Raw genomic sequence first — 19633 nt, 5'->3', positions numbered from 1 at the left:
ATTTCACTATTTTTCTGTCAGAATAAAATAATACTATTTAGCAGCAAGCAATTACTGAATGACTTAAAATCCATAACAATTGTTCTCATCCTCGTCCAAATAATATGACTCAATCTTCCACTTCATTATATGGATCATCATCAGTAAGCATGTCCTCTTTCTGACCCATCATTCCACAAGGTACAGTGAATATACCATACTTGTTGATTTGGTGACAATTGCCATTCTACTTTCATCCCAGACCTCTGCAGTCCATTAATAGGATTGCTGATGTCAGAACATGTTTGATGACTCATTTTGCGAACGATTTCTCTTCTCCAGTCATTGTTATTCCACTTTTTCTTAAGTTGTACTTGAATGTCTCTCTGAACAAGTCTTTCAGTTGTTGAAGCCTGGTTGAACTACTGAGAATCACTGCAAACTCAGTTCTGCAATCTAACATGCGCAGTAACTATATTGGCGACCTGTGACCTGATAATGTCTCAGAGATGATGTCTTTCTTTGATAATCCCCAGTCAAAAACTCAACTTGCCTCTGCTACCTTTTTCAAACCACCTTCATCCATCTGTCGATCTTTTATCGTGAATGTCAATGACTGCTCCTTTTGGGAATTGCTTTCTTATGTGGCTTTTTCTCTTGAATAAAGTACAACCATGAATCCATTTTTAATGGCAATTTTGTCTTCCCGAGCACCATTTCTCTGCAAATTTCCTTATCTTTTTATTGGCAGATGTTAAATACATATTTTGCATCAATCTTATTTTTTAACACTATTAGTGTTTATTTAAAAATTACAAAGTAATCAAAGGGCAATGGAGGAGAGGAAATAAATGGACTAGCTATGACTAGAGAAAAGGTGCTAGGTAAACTAATGGGACAATACACCAATAAGGCCCTGAAACGATGGGTTGTAGGATATTAAAGGAAGTAACTAAAGAGAGATTAGATGCACTGGTAGTACTAAATAAAATCCAAAAATTGTTATGTTCTGGAAGAGTACCAGAATTGACAAATTGCTCATGTACCACCTTTTTTATTTGTAAAGAGAAGGAGATATAGCAGGTATCTTTAGGCGGGTTGGCTTAACATCTGTTATTGCAAAAATGTTAGTCTATTATGAAGGATGTAATCTTAGAGCATTTAGAAATACATAATATGATCAAGCAGTGTGTGGATGGCTTCATAATGGCTAAATCATTTCTGACAAATTTATTAAAATACTTTTGAAGAAGACAGGACAGATAAAGGGGAAGCAGTGGATATGACATTAGGATTTTATGAAGGTGTTTGAAAAGGTAACCACATTAAGCTATTTAAGATAAAAATGCATGTAGTTGGACATAATATATTAATATGGATAGACAATGGCTGAATAATAGAAGTCAGAGTTGGTATAAAAGGGTCATCATAATTATTGGAATGCCACAGGACTGATTATGGATCATCAGCATGGCTTTATGCGAGGTGTCTCTGAAACTTTGAGTTTTTTGAGGAGGAAACCAAAATATTGAAGAGGCCAGAGCAGGAGACATTGTTTACATGGACTTCAGTAAAGCCTTTGACAAGATTCTGCGTGGTAAATTAATTGGTAAATTTAGATCACATGGGGCAGAGACAGCATGGGTTCATGAAAGGCAGGGGTCATGTTTAACTTACTGGAATTCTTTGAGGATACTATGAGTGTGGTGAACAACAGGGAACTGGTGGATGTGGTGTATCTAGATTTCTAGAAAGCATTCAGCAATGTGCCACACAAAAGGCTGCTACATAAGATAAAGGTGCATGGTGTTACAGGTAATATATTAGCATGGATAGAAGATTAGTTAACTAACAAAGCAAAGATAAATGGGTAAATGGTGGTATTTCTGGTTGGCGATAAGTGGCTAGTAGTCTGCCTCAGGAATCATTGCTGGGACTGCAGTTATTTACATAGATGCTTCAGAGTTGGAGACCAAATGTAGTATGTCAAGGTTTGCAGATGACACTAAAATGAGTGGTACAGGAAAGTCTGCAGAGGAACACACAGTCTGCAGGAGGTTATAGCTAGGTTATGGCAGATGGGATAAATGTTGGGAAATGTGAGATCATCTGTTTTGGTTGAAATAACAGCAAAATGGACTATTATTTAAATGGTGAAAAATTGCTACATGCTGCTGTGCAGAGGGACCTGGGTGTCCTTGTGCGTGGATCATAAAATGTTGGTTTGCAGGTGCAGCAGGTAATTAAAAAGGCAAATGGAATATTGTCCCTTATTGCTAAAGGGGTGGAGTTTAAAAATAGGGAAGTTATGCTGCAACTCTATAGGGTGCTAGTGAGATTGAGTCGACTGGGACTATATTCATTGGAATTCAGATGAATGAGGGGGCATCTTACAAAAACAAATATAAAATTATGAAGAGAAACAATAGGACAGAAGCAGGGAAATTGTTTCCACTGGCGGCTGAAACTAGAACTAGGGGGCATAGCCTCAAAATAATAGAAGCAGATTTAAGGTTGAGTTGAGGAGAAACCTCTTCACAGACAGGCTTGTGAATCTGTAGAATTCGCTGTACAGTGCAGCAGCTGAGGCTACATCATTGAATGTTTTTAAAACAAAGATAGATTTTTGAAACAGTAAACAATTAAGGGTTATGGTGAGTGGGTGGTTAAGTGGAGCTGAGTCCACAAAAAGCTCAGTGATGATCTTATTGAATGGCGGAGCAGGCTGGATGGGCCAGATGGCATTTAAGTCTATAATCTAGGTACTTTTGTGAAGGTTTTTGATTGAAAAACAAGATTAGAGAGTTCTCCCTCAACCAATGACCTAATTCAGTCTGTGTCAGGGAGCAGGTGATTGCAAAATTCCTGGTGTATTAATGAAAGGTTATTAATATTATGGGTTTTACAACAAGGAGTTAAATATTGAAGATTTTAGCTGTTGGCGTATACTAATCAGGAATTGATTTTATTTTAGAAGATCCAGACTGAAAACTTTTTTTTAAGGTAGTTTTGGAAGAGACCCAAATGGGGTCAGAAAAATATAGTTTTGCTCCTCTGAAGGAGTTCTAGGACAGTGCAGGGAAAGCTTTGTTACCTTGGTGTAAGATTTTAGCTTGTGAAACTTCCTGACCACAAGGGTTTGGTTAGAAACCTGCAGGTTAGTAATACACTTGAAAGTAATATAAATAATTAGTAAAAGACTTGAATGTCTAAGCTTCAGTTTTGCAAGAAGAGTTCACAGGATACATGGGAAGAAGTAGTTAAGTCAATCTAAAGATACAATATTAAAGGATAATTTCTCTGGATATGAATAACTATAAAGTGATCTTGTTGGGGAATGGATGAGACTTTGTTTTGCTGTGTATTTTAAGAATTTTCAAATTGTGTTCTAAACTTAGCTTTGTTTTATGTCTCACATTTTTTTTCATTTTCTATTGCAAAAGAAAATTTGCAGCATTATGGCCCAGCTTTAGTGAATAACCACCACATTAAAATAAGACAAGATCTATCAAGCTAGATTACATTCTGGGATCTAACCTGTCCAGTAGTAATAACACAAGTTGGAATCATAAAGTTCTAAAACAGATTTTTGTTAGTTTCTGATTTACAATATTATGGAAATGGAGTCTCCTCCGTTTAGGGGACTAACTCTGTGCTGGCTGGGCCACAGGCAGTGTGTTCCTGCTGCTATTGAGAGTTTTTGTCTTTTTCCCCTTTGTTTAGGGAAGATATTTGTTTCTTTGTTGGGTTTCTTTATTGTTTGTTTGTGTTTGTTTTTCTTTATTTTGAGCAAACGAAAAGAATGAGAAAAAAAATACCATTGTGTCAGGGAGCAGGTGGACTGCAATGATCCCTGGAGTGGCTAAGGCAGAGTTTATACAGTATGGAAGGAGACATTTTGGTCAATCATGTCCACTTGGTCATCAAACATTTATCTGTTCCTATCTCATTTTTTACTTGTATGTTATGGCATTTCAAGCATTCAACCAAATATTTCTTAAACGTCTTGAGAATTTTTTGCCTTTACCAAGCTATTAGGCAGTGAGTACCAGATACCTGTCATCCTCTGGATGTAAAAATAAATTCCTCAAATCCCTTCTGAACCTCCTTTCTCCTTACTTTAAAATTGTGCCCCTAATTATTAATCCCTCTATTAAAAGGAAAAGTTTCTCCCTATCCATCCTGTCTATGCATGTCAGAACTTTGTGCACCTGTCCTTTACCTTCTCTGTTCTAAGGAAAACAACCACAGCTTATCTAGTTTAGTCTTCATTGCTGAATTGCTCCACCCCGTGCAAATGCTTCATCTCGATGAATCTCTTCTACACTCTGTCTAGTTCAATCACATCACATCCTTCCTTTAGTGTGATGACCCAGAACTGCACACAGTACTCCCGCTCCTTCACAACCACCATGCCCTTGTATTCAGAGCCTTGACTAATGAAGGCAAGGATCCCATTTGCCACCTTAACCACATTATCTGGCTGTCTGCTGTCTTCAAGGATCTGTGGAAATGCATACTAAGGTCTCTTTGATTCTCTCCACTTCCTATGGTCCTATCATTCAATGTTGCCATGTTAGTTCTCCCAAAATGCATCACCTGACACTTTTCAGGATTAATTTCCATTTGTGCTGTTCAGCCACCTGACCAGCTCACTATGTTGTTCTGTAGTGTTAATGCAAGTTACCTTGCACTGTGGAATTTACAGTAGGAGAGAGAAAACATTGATGCTTTGGCTGAATCTATGATGAAAAAGTTTAAAATAAAAGTTTAAAACCTTTGTCAGTTCAAAGAAGACCTGACTGCAGTCAGATGTAAGAATTGTCTCTCCTCAAAAAAGATTGTTCAGAGCAGTTAAGGAAATAAATTACTTCAGTGAAATTTAGTTTGTGAAATTTTCAGACCCAGGAGTGTTTGGTCAGATTATTTAAAAGACTGAAAATCTAGGCACTGTGTGAGCAGTCAAAAGACCTCAGTTCACCAGACAGGAATTAAAGAAGATGCAGTTAAGCTAGAACCTATGAGTTTAATACATAAAGAAATTTTGTGCGTTTTGATTAACTGTAAAATGATAGTGCTAGGATGTAGATGGGATTGTGTTTTGCATGTGCTTTGAATTCTGTCAAACTACTATGTTCTGCTTGGTTTTTAAAAATTTTCTTTAATAAACTTCTGTTTAATTTTCAAACCAAATCTGCAGCCTTGTCTGCTTGTGCTTCAATGAAAGGCTACATGCTAATTTAAAGAAAAATCGTAGAATCCCTACAGTGTGGAAACAGGCCCTTCGGCCCAACAAGTCCACATCAACCCTCTGAACAGTAACCCACCCAGACCCATTCCCTTACCTTATTATCCTATATTTACCCTGACTAATGCACCTAACCTATACATTCTGAACACTATGGGCAATTTAGTATGGCCAATTCACCTATCACCCACATCTTTGGATTGTGGGAGGAAACTGGAGCACCCGGATGAAACCCACGCAGACACGGGGAGAATGTGCAAACTCCACACAGTCGCTCGAGCCTGGAATCAAACCCGGGTACCTGATGCTGTGAGGCAGTGCTAACCACTGAGCCACCATATTGCCCTGGCTTGAAATATCAAATTATGATGATTCAAGCCAGATTTTATTCTGATCTGACTTGTCTAGTAGTAACATGAGCTGGAATTATCATAACAGCACAGAAGGAAGAGAAGATGATGTAAAGCAAGATGTGGCGTGGAGGTGACAAGCTCAGGTTTTTGAAAGAAAACTGGAGCCAGCCATTCTTTTGACTTTCTTTTTATTGACTGGAAATGCTGACTTAAAAATTAAAATGGAACCCTTGGTTCTCTGTTAATCTTCATTATAAAAGCTAATTTGTAATTTTAGCGTTTCTTATCAGGAATGATCTGATGATTCTGGTGCTGTTTGAGTTAAAATAAGAGGAAATGATGTGGGAAGACAAGTTTTATATAATTGTATAGTTGTCCCCACCAGGTATTAATCACAAAATTTTGTTCTGTTGCAGAGTGCTGTGAATGTTACAAGAGACTTTGAAGGATGTAGTACATTAAGAAAGTATTTTGGCCAGCTTCACTATCTGCAGAGTCGCATTCCTATGGGTTTAGGAGAAGAGGCGGCTGTCCCGGTGACGTGGTAAGAACAGTATTTTCTTTGAGTTTTTTTTCTCTTGCTACTTTCTTTTATCCTCAAGACCAAGACCATTAGGATACAGTTGCCCACTAATACTTCTACCTAAGAGGTAGTGAGTAGCAAAAGAGTTTTGCTTTAACTCTTTTCTGCACCTTTTTCAATTTAATATGGCCATGTCCAGTCTTAAACTCCATTGCACTTTTCAGTAAAGGTCGCTGGATAGGGTTTGGAAGTGATAAGAGTCTAGATTAGAGTTGTGCTGGAAAAGCACAGCAGGTCAGGCAGTGTCCGAGGATCAGGAAAATTGATGTTACGGGCAAAAGCCCTTTATCAGGAAAGTGATAATTCTGGCTCACTTTATCTTGAATCCTGTAATCCAAAAAGCCAATTTTGGCATTTCTTCTGCACTGCTCTTAGCTTTACTGTCAGCATGTTTCTTTTTTGCATACTTGTTCGTTGTGGAGATTCTGCAAAGTCCAGCACTTATTTCCTCCCGCAAATTGCCCTAAAGAAGGTGATAATGAGCTGCATTCTGGAACTGTTGAAGTGTATCTGGAGGAACTGAATCCACAATGCTGATTGGGTTTGAATTCCAGGTTTTAATTTTGTCTGGTAGGGGTGAAGGCACAGTAATACAGTTCCAAATAAAAATGTTATTTGGTTAGAAGGAGAATTTGTAAGAGGCATGTTCTATGAATGTCTGCTTGTCCTTATAGGTAGTAGTAATCATTGTTTTGGAAGGTGCTGTCAACAGAGACTTGTTGACTTGTTACAGTGCAGCTTTGTAGTGCTAGTGGCTGGGAAAGTGAATGGGATGCTGATCATACAGCCGGATTTGTCCTAATGGTGTTGAGCTTCTTGTGATGTTGGGGCTATGCAATCTAGGCAAGTGTAGATTATTTTATCATGTTTTTAATTTGCACTTTGGAGATGGAAGACAGGCTTAATGCTATTAGAAGAGGAGTTATTTGCAGCAAAATTCCTGGCTTCTGAACTGCCCTATAGCCTGAATATTAATATGGATGGCCCAGTTATGTCTCTGAATAGTGGTAACCTGTAGGATGCTAATGGAGAAAGATTCAGCAATGATAATGCTATGGAGCATAAAGCTAAGATGGTTGGATTCTTTCTTGGTCAGGGTCTCATTGCTAGTATTTGAATAGCAAGAATGTTACTTACCAATTCAAACTTAGTTTTTGCTAATACCTGGGGAATTACAAATGATGCTGAATGTTATGTGCAATCATCAGTGAATATTCCCATTTCTGGCCATTATGCCAGAAAGATGATTAAAGCAGTTGAAAGTTATCGGGTTTAGGACCAGCAAAATACTGGAGCTGAAATGGTTAGCCTTCAATAATCACAATTCTGTTCCTTTAGGTTCAACATAATTCCAAACAGTGGAGAATTTCCTCTTCTGGTTCCCATTGTCTTCAACTTAGTCAGGGCTAAACTTCATGCTACATTCAGTAAAATGATATCTTGATATCAAGAGCAGATGCCCTTTGTTGAATGTTGTAATCCATATGGTATTATTAGATCCACAGCTTTGTTGGGAAAGGATTTCAGGACCTTTACTCTAGAGTGAAGGAATGGAGATAAATTACTGAGTAAGCATATTGTGTGACTTGGAGGGAACTGTGTAGGAGGTAGTGTTCCCAGGGGCTTGCTGCTCATGTTCTTCTGGATGATGAGCTCACTGCTTTGGTGAATTGTTGAAGTGCATTTTGTAAATGGTGTGCACTGCTACCACTGAGGGTCAGAGATGAATGAAGCTAATGTTTAAGATGGTGTTTGATATTCTATTCACTAGAGATATTCTGTCCTCAAACTGCTTGACTGATTTGGAGTTGTAGTCATAGAATAAAGTGAGGAATATTCAATTACACTCCAGACATCTGCCTTTTAGCGGGTAAGCCGGTCTTGGAGAATTGGGAGTTGAATTACCGATCACAGAGTTCCCAACCTCTGGTGGTCTCTTGTAGCTGTTATATTTATGTGGCTGGTCAATGAGCGTTTCTGATCAGTGGTAACCCCAAGATGTTAGGGAATTCGTAATGGTAATGGTAATGTTGTTGAGTCATGGTTGGATTTTCTTCTTTTTGAAGGTGACCATTCCTTGACACTTGTGTGACACCCATGTTACTTGCCACTTACCCCAAGTCTGACTGTTTCCAGACTTTGTTGCTTGTGGTCATGAACTGCTTCATTATCTGAGAAGTTGCAAATGTAATTGAATACTGAGATTGTGAGCCACCATCCATATTTCTGAACGTACAATACAGGGAAGATCATTTATCCAGCTGAAGGCAGTTCAGTCCAGAACACTGAGCCAGGAGGCCCAGGTTCAATTTCCAGCTGCTGCAGAGTTGTGAGATGTCATCTCTGAACAGGTTGATGAGAAAATATCTACATTGAAGAATTCAGCATTTGTGATTTAGTAGTATTGTCCCAACCTTTGAGCTAGGAGGCCTGGGTTCAAGCCTAACTTGTTCCAGATATATGTAATGACATGTCTGGATAGGTTGATTAAAACAACCATGCTGAGGAAATCCTGCAGTGATGTCTTGGGGTGAGTGGATTAGGTCTCCAACATCCAAATCTTTTTTTTTAAACTACATATGACTCCAACCAGTGGTTAGTTCACGACTTATTCCCATCAGTGCTATTTTTGCTAGGGCCCCTTGCAACCTTACCTGGTTAAATGCTGTGTTGATGTCAGGAGAGTCTGACTTTTTGCACCTCTAGAATTCTTCTCTTTTGTCCATGTTTAGGCCAAGATTGTGGTTCAGAATTGCACTTAGTCCTGGAGAAATCCAAGCTATGTATTAATAAGCTGGTCATTGATAAATTAGTGCTACTTCCTTGCTGATTATTTGCTGATCATTGAGAGAGAAGATGGATAATTAGCCTGAGTGGATTTTGTTTTATGGACAGACCACATTTTGTGTAGTTTTCCAATTCATCGAGCAGGTATCACTGTTGTGTCTTGAGCCAAGCTGTTCCATAACAATAATTGTGTGCATATCTTTAGCTCTACAGCTGGGACATTGTCAAGTCTCAAAGCCTTTTTTATTTATTGCTTAGTCATTTCTTGATATCACATACAATGAATTGGCTGAAACCTGGAAACTTCACTGGGAGGCTGAGGTAGGTTTTCTGTGCACCATTTCTGGTTGCAGATACTTACAAATGCTTCAGCCTTCTCTTCAGAACTGAAGTGCAAGACCCCACCAGTCATGGATAAAGTATACTTGGACATCCTCCTCCTATATTTTGAGTTGCCCACAACCTTCATGATTTGATCTGGAAAGCTTGCAGATTTTCGATCTGAACTGTTTGTGAGGTTGCTTAGCCCCGTTTGTAACTTTCAGAAAAGAGAGTTCTCCTTGATTAATTTTAACTGACGTGCTAATACCACATTTGATACACTATCCCTCTTTTGAAGATCAGTTAAAAGAGCACAAAAATGAATCCTGTGTAGGATCTAGATGATCTTTGTGGCATAGTTTGTAAAATCATTGTGCGAGTTGCTATACTTTTCTAATCAAGTTTAAAACTCTTAATCTGTTTAGCTGCTATAACAGTAAAGGAGATTCAGAGTGAGGGTCTATTCATCTTCCTTACAGAAGTGGAAAACTCATGATGAGGATTTTACATGTGTCTTGCTAGCTGGCCGAGTTATAGGCCTGCATTTTGAGCACAATATGTATTCGGGACTTTTTTGCTGCTTTTGAGGGCTCCTCATGAGATTTTGGTTTTGTTTTCAGGGCTCCTTTTTCATTTTCACTAACTCCTCCATTAGGTAATGCAATTACGTAAAATCAAGATCTTATGTATTTAACAACAAATGCTCTCGTTAAAAACTTGACACACTTCTAGACACTGTCACCCTAAATGTACTTTCACAGCCAAATTGTTGCATGATTGTGACTAGCAGTCATTACATCTCAATGAATTCATTGAGTGTGTTTGAGTTGTGATAACACACAAATTAGAATCTTGATGAAATAAAACAGTTTAACATTAAATTGTATAATTGACAGGTTCATTAATTTAGCAGCCTCTACATTTTCCCCCACTGAATATCTCAAACTCTGCAACTTTAATCAGGAGACTCTATTTATTGGCAAGGAATTCATTATCTTAGTTTTCCTACTCCCAGTTATGACAATTTCTTTGTTGAAAGGTTTAAAATTCACTCCTCCAAAATGTTTCCCCCCCTACTCCAGAAAAAAGGACTCACTGCAAGCCTATAGGCTATCAGGAGCAAATCTGGGCAAGAAGCAATCTGTGATTGGAGGTGCAGCTCTTCACCAATCCTGACCATTCTGGGGTGGCTTTCTCCTTATTGAATTTTCTTGGACTTTTTGAGGTGAATTTACCTGATGCCTCCTTGTTGTTTTGTGTAATGCAATCCTCTTGTGCACGACATGCTCAAGTTTGTTCAACTCAGGTAGAGCTTCAGACCAATGTGCTGTGTTAGTCCAATAGAATTAACAAGATCTATATACTGACAAACTGATGTGTTTGCTGAAATTGCAGGACAGAAATCTTTTCTGGCAAAACAGTAACTGTTGATGAGATCTGCTATGAACAGGCCTGCATTTTATATAATCTCGGTAAGTAATGTTTTTTGATTCATTCATAGATATGGACTTGGCTGACTAGGCCAGTATTTTTTATCTATCTATCGTTCCCTTTTGAAAAGGTGGTAGTGAGTTGCCTTTTTGCACCTGCTTGAATTGTCCATTTGATGTGGGTTCAGGAGGGAGTTCCAGGATTTTGAAGGACACTGAAGAATGCTAACATATTTTCATGAATGAGTGGCTTTGAGGAGAACTTTCAGATGTTGATTTTCCCTCATATCTAGAAGGGCAAAAGGAACAGATGGTAATAGATTTGGAGATAAGGAACCTTTATTAATTTCTGCACGTATTTCATAAATCGTACACCCTGCTGCTACTGAGCATCAGTTGTGGACGGAGTGAATGTTTGTGGATGTGGTGCCAATTAAGTACACTGTCTTGTCCTGTATTGTGTCAAGCTTGAGTGTATTTGGAGCTGAACCCTCTAGGCAAGTGGGGAATATTCCATTGCATTCGTGATTTGTCTTGTCGATGGTGAACAGTTTTGGTGAGTCAAGAGGTGACATATTCACTACTGGATTCCTAGCCTTGATTGCTCTTGTACCCACAGATTTTAAATGATGAGACCATTTCAGTTTCAGATCAGTCATAATCCCCGGGGTATTGACATTATAGTTTTGTACAGTGATATGCAACTCTCCGGTAAAACCTTAAAACTAGCCTTTAATGTAGTAGGATTTCAATGGTAACTTCTGCTATTTTCTTCGCGGATCTAAAAAAAGCGTTTTTAAGTAGCGCAATCAACAGTAATGTTTTTCTTGTCTCGATTTTCACTTGAACAAAGATGTCACTTTAAAATTTGTATTTTTTTTTTAATCCTAGAATGTTGACATCACCTGCAAACCTTGGGTTTCTTGGCCATTCCTTGTTATCTTTGAGAAGGTGATATGGTCTGATAATACTATGGCACACAACATGAAAGATCAGTTGTAAGAGTACACCTTGAGATTGCAGATCAGCTAGACTTGAAAGATATTAGTGAAACAGTTTGGATTTTTTTGACAATCCAAAAGCTTTACTTGCCTTTTCAAAAAGCAATCCAGGTTCTTTTGAAACCAATTTTGAGTTTTCCAAGTGCCATAGGGAATTTGAAGTTCTGTTCATTGAATTACTGACCCAGGACCTCATCTAGCAATTTAAGTACATTGCTGCAAGAGCTAAATATTAATATGAACTGTATGGGTTGATAATCTAGTATGTAAAAGAGGCGGTTATCCTATCTTCTTAATGTTCAATGATAAATGATGGAAGGAGATTCGAGCTGCTCCATATACTAGTTAGATCACAAGGTAAAGGAGCAGAATTAGGTTTGGACTTATTGAGTATGTTCTTCCAGTCGATCATGGCTGATGTGTTTCTGGACCTTTTTCTCTGCCTTCCCCTTGTAACCTTTGATTCCCTTGCACCTCAGTAAGGTACGTATCTCTGTCTTAAAGGCCGCCACACCCTTCTGTGGAGGTGAGTTTCACAGGTTCACTGCTCTCTGGTTGAAGAAATTTCCTCATCTCAGTTCTAAAGGGTTTTCTTTTCATTTTGAGGCATTGCCCTCAGAAACATCATTTCCATGCCCACTCTATCCAGGCCTTTATGTTCTACAAGTTTCAATGAAATCCCCTGCCTTGACCTTCTAAACTCCATTGCTATCACACTCAGAATTCTCAACTGCTCCTCACCTGAGAAGCCCTTCATCCCTGGGATCTATCTTGTAAACCTCATCTGGACTCCCTCCAAGATGAGCACATCCTACCTTAGGTACAGGGCTCAAAACTGCTCTCAGTATTCCAAATGCGGTCTGACCAAAACCCTTCTACTGCCTCAGCAGTACATCCCTGCATCTAGCCCTTTTGAAATGAATGCTAACATTGCATGTGCCTGCTAACTGTCCCTTTTTGAGCTTCAGATTTCTGAAGCCTTTTGCCATTTAGAAACTAGTCGTGTCTCAATTCATCCTAACAAAGTGCATAATCTCACTTGCCCACACTATTCCATCTGCTGCTGCTTTGACCATTCTCCCATTCTTCTGCAGTCTCCTTGCTTCCTCAACATTACTAACCCTCCATATATCTTTGTCATCTACAAACTTAGCAACAATGCCCTCAGTTTCTTCGTCCAGGTTGTTAAAGTATAATGTGAATAGCTATATAGTCTCAACACTGTAGAATTCCATTACTCACTGGCTGTCATCCTGAAAAAGACCCCTTTATCCCCATTCTCTTCCTTCTGCTGGTCAGCCAACTCTCCTTCCATACCAATATCTTGCCCTTAACACCATGGGCTGCTTATTTAGCAGCCTCCTTGTCAAAGGCCTTCTGAAACTGCAGATAGATCATATCCATGGCCGTCATGGAGTCATACAGATGTACAGCACAGAAACAGACTCTTCAGTCCAACTTGTCCATGTTGACCAGATATCCTAAACTAATCCAGTCCCATCTGCCAACACTCGGTCCACGTTCCTCCAAATCCTTCCGATTTATATACCCACCCAGATGCCTTTTTAAATATTGTAATTGTACCAGCCTCCTCCACTTTCTCTGGCAGTTCATTCTGTACACACACCATCCTCTGCATGAAAAAGTTGCCTCTTAGGTACCTTTTAAATTTTTCCCTCTCAACCTAACCTATGTCCTCTAGTTCTGGATTCCCCACCCCAGGAAAAATACCTTGTCTATTTACCTTATCCATGCCCCTCATGATTTTGTAAACCTCTAAGGTTTACAAGCCTCAGCCTCCAACACTCCAGGGAAAACAGCCCCAATCTATTCAGCCTCTCCCTATTGTTCGGCAACATCCTTGTAAACCCTTTCAACATCCTTCCGAAGGGGGGAGACCAGAATTGCACACCATGTTCCAAAAATGGCCGAACCAATGTCCTGTACAGCCACAACATGACTTCCTAACTCCTATACTCTGTGCTCTGACCAATAATGGAAAGTATACTAAATGCTGCCTTCATTATCCTATCTATGTGCAACTCCACTTTCCAGAAACAATGAACCTGCACGTCAAGGTCTCTTTGTTCAGCAGCACTCCCCAGGACCTTACCATTAAGTTTATAAGTCCTGCCCTGATTTGCCTTTCCTTTGTCTATCTTGCTCATTACCACCTCCAAAGAATTCTAACAGATTTGTCAGACATAACCTTGACAAAGTCGTGCTGACTCCACCCTATTTAAGCATGCACTTCTAAGTACTCTGCAAACCCATCCTTAGTAATGGACTCTGAAATCTGACAAATGATCGAGATTCTCTCCTTCTGCCACCCTCCCTTCTTAAACAGGAGTGTTGCATTAGCTTTAACACTGGTTGTGTTTAAAGGCCTGTTTTTAACCCATACATCCTATGTACTTTTATTCTTGATCCTAATAAAAATGACTAATGCTGATTAAGTAAAGATGGTGGCATAGTGATAATATGCTGGGGTAGTCACCTAGAGATGTGCACAGTTGCTCTAGGGCTCAAACTTTAAGCACAAGATCACTTTTTGAATTTAAATGCAACCTAGTATCATCATAGAAGAAAATATCGACTAAGCAGTTTATTTTTAGTGGTATATAAAACTAAAACCAAGTATATATTATTATTCATTTTGTCATCTTCTCATCAAGTCTGTGTGATATCAGTGACTGCATATTATCTGCCTTGACGCCTGAGGTGCAGTTTGAGACTGCTGGTCATATATAGTATGCCAAATTGCTGTCTGTGAAATGGGTGTGATACTTGGATTTTGGAGTTGTGCAGCCAAAGTAAGCTTTCATTTTAAAAGCTGGTCTTGTATTCTGTTTGCAAGTCCCCAAACATCAGAGCCTCTTGATCTGACTTTCAGCTCAAATCTGTTTTGTTATCCACTAGTGGGGCATGGATGTCACTGGCTGGCTCGCATTTATTGCCCATCCCTCGTTTCCCTTGAGGTGGTGGTGAGCTTATTGAACTGCTGCAGTTGACCCACAATGTCCTTAAGGAGGGGAATTCCAGGATTTTGATCCAACGACAGTGCAGGAACAAAAATATCTTTCCAAGTTAACATGGTGAGTTGCTTGGAGGGGAACTTGCAGATGATGTTCCATATATCTGCTGCTTCTTCCTTCCAGATGGAAGTGGTTGTACATTTGGAATCTTTAGTGAATTTCTGCTATATACACTGCTGCTACTGAGGGAGTGGGTGTGGTGCCAATCAAGCGGACTGCTTTGTCCTGGATGGTGTCAAGTTTGAGTGTTGTTGGAGCTTCAGCCATCTAGGCAAGTGAGTAGTATTCCATCGCACTCCTGACTTTATCTTTTGGATGATAGATAAGCTTTAGGAAATCAGGAGGTGTGTGACTTGCTGCAGTGTTCCCGGTCTCTTGCTCTTTTAGCTACTGTGTTTGTGATGAGTCTCGTTGAGTTTCTGGTCAGTGGTAATCCTGAGGATGTTGATAGTGGAGGGGAAGGGTTTAGGGGGGTGGGGAGGTGGTGTTCAGTGATGATAACAGCATTGAATGTCAGGGGATAGTGGTTAGATTGTCTCTTATTGGAGATGGTCATTGCCTGTATTTGTGTGGTGTGATTGTTACTTGTCAGTCCAAGCCTGCATATTGCTCACATCTTATTGCAACTTAAACTGTTACATCTGTTTCAGTATCTGAGGAATTGTGCATGGTGCTGAATTGTACTTATCTCCATTTCACCTTCACTACTTTGAAAATCAAACACTTAGATGGGTTGGCTACCAAATTCCATCATGTTGAAGGAATGGATTTGAGAGACAATTTTTTTTTTTCATAATATCAAACTTCCTCATTTGCACAGAACTTTTGAGTGGAAGCATTTTTCTTTGTCTTTGAATTGTTTTCTGGTTCTGTTTTGTTCTAGATTTGCAAAGTGTTGCAGTGATTTATTATTTAATTGGGAGAACCACAGACTCCATTTAAATTTCATTGCGTTCGCAGTGCTAAGTCCCTGCCCTTTCCCTGCAGTTCACAGTTCAGCTTGTTCAGTTTTGACAATGTTTCTGTAAGGAACTTGAAGTCGAACAAGCACTCATTGATTTACAGGTCACCGCACACTTCATCTCTTGGTTTAAGAAAAAGTGACTATTTCAGTCAATGGATCTAAAAATCTTTGCAGGTCCTTCCCTTGATTTAACCATGTCAGCATGGAGGGTTAGTTTACTTTTCGCTCACATTAGTAGGCAGTATCAGGTTTGTCAAATAAGGATTTAATAAGCGATGCTGAGAGGCTCTTGCCTGAATAGAGTTTAGAAACATGACCTTCCGCATGTAACGAAAGTTAGTACGTTGATGCTGTAATGCCTGCTGGTAGATTACACCGTGGTAATTGAAAACAAAAAGAGAAATCAGGATCATTTCTGCAAATTGCAAAAAGCCAGAATTTGCATAGGGCGTGTCTGGTGCACCATTAGTTGCGATGGAAACCAATTTCTTGATTTAAAATGCTTTTCTTATGAATGTATTATAGCTTTTATCATTACTATGGGAAAATGAGTGAGAAGATCATCCTGAGTTGCTATTCCGTCAAAAAGGATATGCCACAAAAATAATCAGCTAAACTGTGTCAGTCACGTCTATGGATTTGTTGATCTACAGTGAAAAGCGCTGCGCCTTAGGTCCTGAAAAATGTCTTTAGACCAAGATTCCATCAGTCTTGTTACTGTGGAAAACACTAAATGATATTTCCTAGATTGCTGTTTATATTTATTCTTTATTCTTGAATTCTTTGAATAAAATTTCAGTGGCCACAGTCATTGCTCCTTCAATTACTTAAGCACCTGTGAATGACTTCTTGTGTTTTGCCAGAAAATGGCAACTACAAAATGATGCCTTACCTATCGCTGCTGGTTTAGAAGAAATTTACTCTTGAGCTTTCAAAACAGCCTTCAGCTCATCAATTTTTTTGTACGAGGGAAAATAATTCTTGAAATTACTGTGCAGCATTGAGTGGTATTGTACCAATTTCCTTATTTTTTTACTTAACAATATACTTCTGTGACATATGAGGCAAAAGTTCTTATAACGTGAACAGAAATTCATTTTCCGATTCCACATGGAAATTGTACATTTTTGTTTCATTGTTAGATTAGATTAGATTACTTTACAGTGTGGAAACAGGCCCTTCAGCCCAACAAGTCCACACCGACCCGCCGAAGCGCAACCCACCCAGACCCATTCCCCTACATTTACCCCTGCACCTAACACTACGGGCAATTTAGCATGGCCAATTCACCTGACCTGCACATTTTTGGACTGTTCCAAATTCATCACTCATCATAACTGCTTCACCTTATAGTTTGTGAAATCTCTCTGCCATTGGCCATGCTGCAAGTTACCTTTGGATCTATGCCTCTGGAATATCCAAAATGTTTTTGATACCTTTCAAGTGTGGAAGTATTAGAGGGTCACATCTGTGGTTGCAATTTGTTTCCAGGGCTCGGGGTCAGCTTGTATTGCAAAGTAATTTGGATATGAGGTACGGCAGCATTTCTTATAATTTTATTTTGACCTGCACAGACTGATTAGATAAGCAGCTGAAGGAAAATGTCAGGTCTACAGGGAGCAGACAGGACTGGGACTTTAGCTGAGCTGTTCTTGCAGAGAATCGATATGGGCATGATAGATTGAATAGCCTTCTCTGTTTCTAGTACTGTAATATACTGGCTTCACACATGTTCCTGTTATATGCCTTATTCATTTGTTTGCATGATCACCATGAAATGTAGCCTGCAATGATAGTCTATCTAGACCAAACTGAAATACGTTGCAACAAACTAGTAAAACCTGTTAGCAGTATGCACTTTGCTGTAGCTGCACAGCTTCCAGAAGCGGAAGTCATGCAACGGCATGGTGATTGACATGCACATGGTGAGACAACATGGTGAGATAACAAGGCCTGAGCTCAAGATCCACTATTGGAGACTCTTTGATTAACCGCTCTATTGTAATTTACATATTGGAGGTCACAGCTGTAGAGAAACGTAGCCTAAATCCACAGCTGAGGGTATTTAAATTTGGTTGTCAAATCTAGAATATAAAGCAAAACTCAACAACCAGAACAACTAACGTTGATCTTTACCAAAACCCGTCTGTTCATTAATGCCCTTAATATCCCGATCTAGTCTTGTGACATGTAACCTCCGAGCCATAGCAACTAGGCTCTGAAATGGCTTAGCATAAAACTCAGTACGAAAGCAAATTAATAATGGCAGTAAAGGTTTGTCTTGCCAAGAATGCCCGCATCCCATGAGAATAAAAAGAAATTAGACCTCCATAAAGCAAGTAACTTGGTGAGTCTTCATGCTCAAACCTTTTATGGATGTAGGTTTGCTCGCTGAGCTGGAAGTAACATCTTCAGTGGGCCTCTGGGCAAAATACTGTTGATAATTCCTGCTTTCTGTTTATGTTTACATTTCTTTGGGTTGGTGATGACATTTCTGGTTCTTTTTCCAGGGGGTGGTAGATGGTAGTCCTTGCATGGTATTTTGTAAATAACATTAGTTTTGCTTGTTAACAAACACAACATTGGACAAACAGGCAGAAAACTAGCCACCAGGATGCATGAAAGCAACTAGCCACAAACGACATGACCCTCTCTCATTAGTATCCTTACATACAGATGAGGAAGGACATCACTTCGACTGGGACAACACATCCATTCTAGGACAAGCCAGACAGAGACATGCACAAGAATTCCTAGAAGCATGGCATTCCAACCGGAACTCTATTAACAAACACACAGGTTTAGACCCCATATGCCACCCCCTGAGAAAAAGAACAGGAAATGGTGTTACAGGAAATGATGTCACCACAGGAAATGGCATCACCAACCCAAAGATATAAATAGAAAGCAGGAATTATCAATGGTGCTTCGCCTGGAGGCCCACTGAAGATTTTACCTAGTAGGGTGATGAAACATCTGGAAATGGACCTGGCAGCTCAGCGAGCAAACCTACATCCAGAACCTGAAGGTGAGCTACAAATCTTCTCCACTCACTCAAACCTTTTATTTTGAAGAAACGTTAATTATATTTTGTTATTGAGCCTCATGTAGTTCTTTTCAAATTCTAACATGAACCATTCTCTGATTTCTTAATGGAATTTCTTAATACTGAATTTGGATAGTTTTATACTTCTGTCGCAGATATGCTCTAGCATGGTCAACTAGATTCATTTCATATTGGACTGGCAGAACCAACCTTTGCATGATGGAATGTTAAACTTGTGATACTTTGTTTATCTCCCAGGAGCCCTTCACTCAATGCTTGGAGCTGTGGATAATAGAGTGACTGAAGAGGTGGGTAATAAATATAGTCGAGTTAACTGCAAAGTGAGCAATTCTTATTAATTTTGTCTTTTAGTTATGCCTTGTTTGTAGACATGCCCAGTAATTGAATTTCTGTTACTTCTTTCCAGGGCATGAAAGTTTCCTGTACACACTTTCAGTGTTCAGCAGGGGCTTTTTCTTACTTACGGGATCACTTCAGTCACGCTTACAGTGTAGACATGAGTCACCAAATCCTCAACCTTAACATCAACCTCATGCTGGTAAGGACAAGACTTGAGATTAGGTCAAAAGATTTGTAAATGCATATTTTGCTGTGGTCTCCATTGTTTAACTGTTCACATAAACTGTTCAGGACTGAGCCGTACAGTCCTGATGTGGAAACCTTATTCCTTATACTGTATTGTGCTAGCTCATCTTGGTTGGCTTTGATAGAAATCCAGCTGGATTTCTTGATTCTGATTCCTATCCCATACTATACCAGAGAAACTATTTTTAATTTCTCCCCTAAGCTTACTCTTGCACACTGTTTTCCCTTTCTTAATCAATCCCTTTGAATACATTTTGCTGAATTCGAAACCGTTCCCACT

At 39.3% G+C, this 19633-nt stretch overlaps 1 protein-coding gene across 1 annotated transcript in view; it reads left to right on the top strand.

The window, feature by feature from the left end:
* Positions 1–19633, top strand: part of ptpn23a (protein tyrosine phosphatase, non-receptor type 23, a) — a 95198-nt gene that overhangs the window by 9751 nt on the left and 65814 nt on the right. Inside the window, exons 3-6 of the mRNA XM_043687916.2 lie at positions 5997–6124; positions 10667–10743; positions 19006–19055; positions 19175–19306. Of these exons, the coding sequence (XP_043543851.2) occupies positions 5997–6124; positions 10667–10743; positions 19006–19055; positions 19175–19306 (387 nt within the window). The remainder of the gene's footprint in view (positions 1–5996; positions 6125–10666; positions 10744–19005; positions 19056–19174; positions 19307–19633) is intronic.

Source organism: Chiloscyllium plagiosum, unplaced genomic scaffold (assembly GCF_037043375.1).
Source record: "Chiloscyllium plagiosum isolate Xiang-an unplaced genomic scaffold, Cpla_swu_hap1 HiC_scaffold_4, whole genome shotgun sequence".
NCBI lineage: Eukaryota > Metazoa > Chordata > Chondrichthyes > Orectolobiformes > Hemiscylliidae > Chiloscyllium > Chiloscyllium plagiosum.
This window is presented reverse-complemented; position numbering and strand designations above follow the sequence as displayed.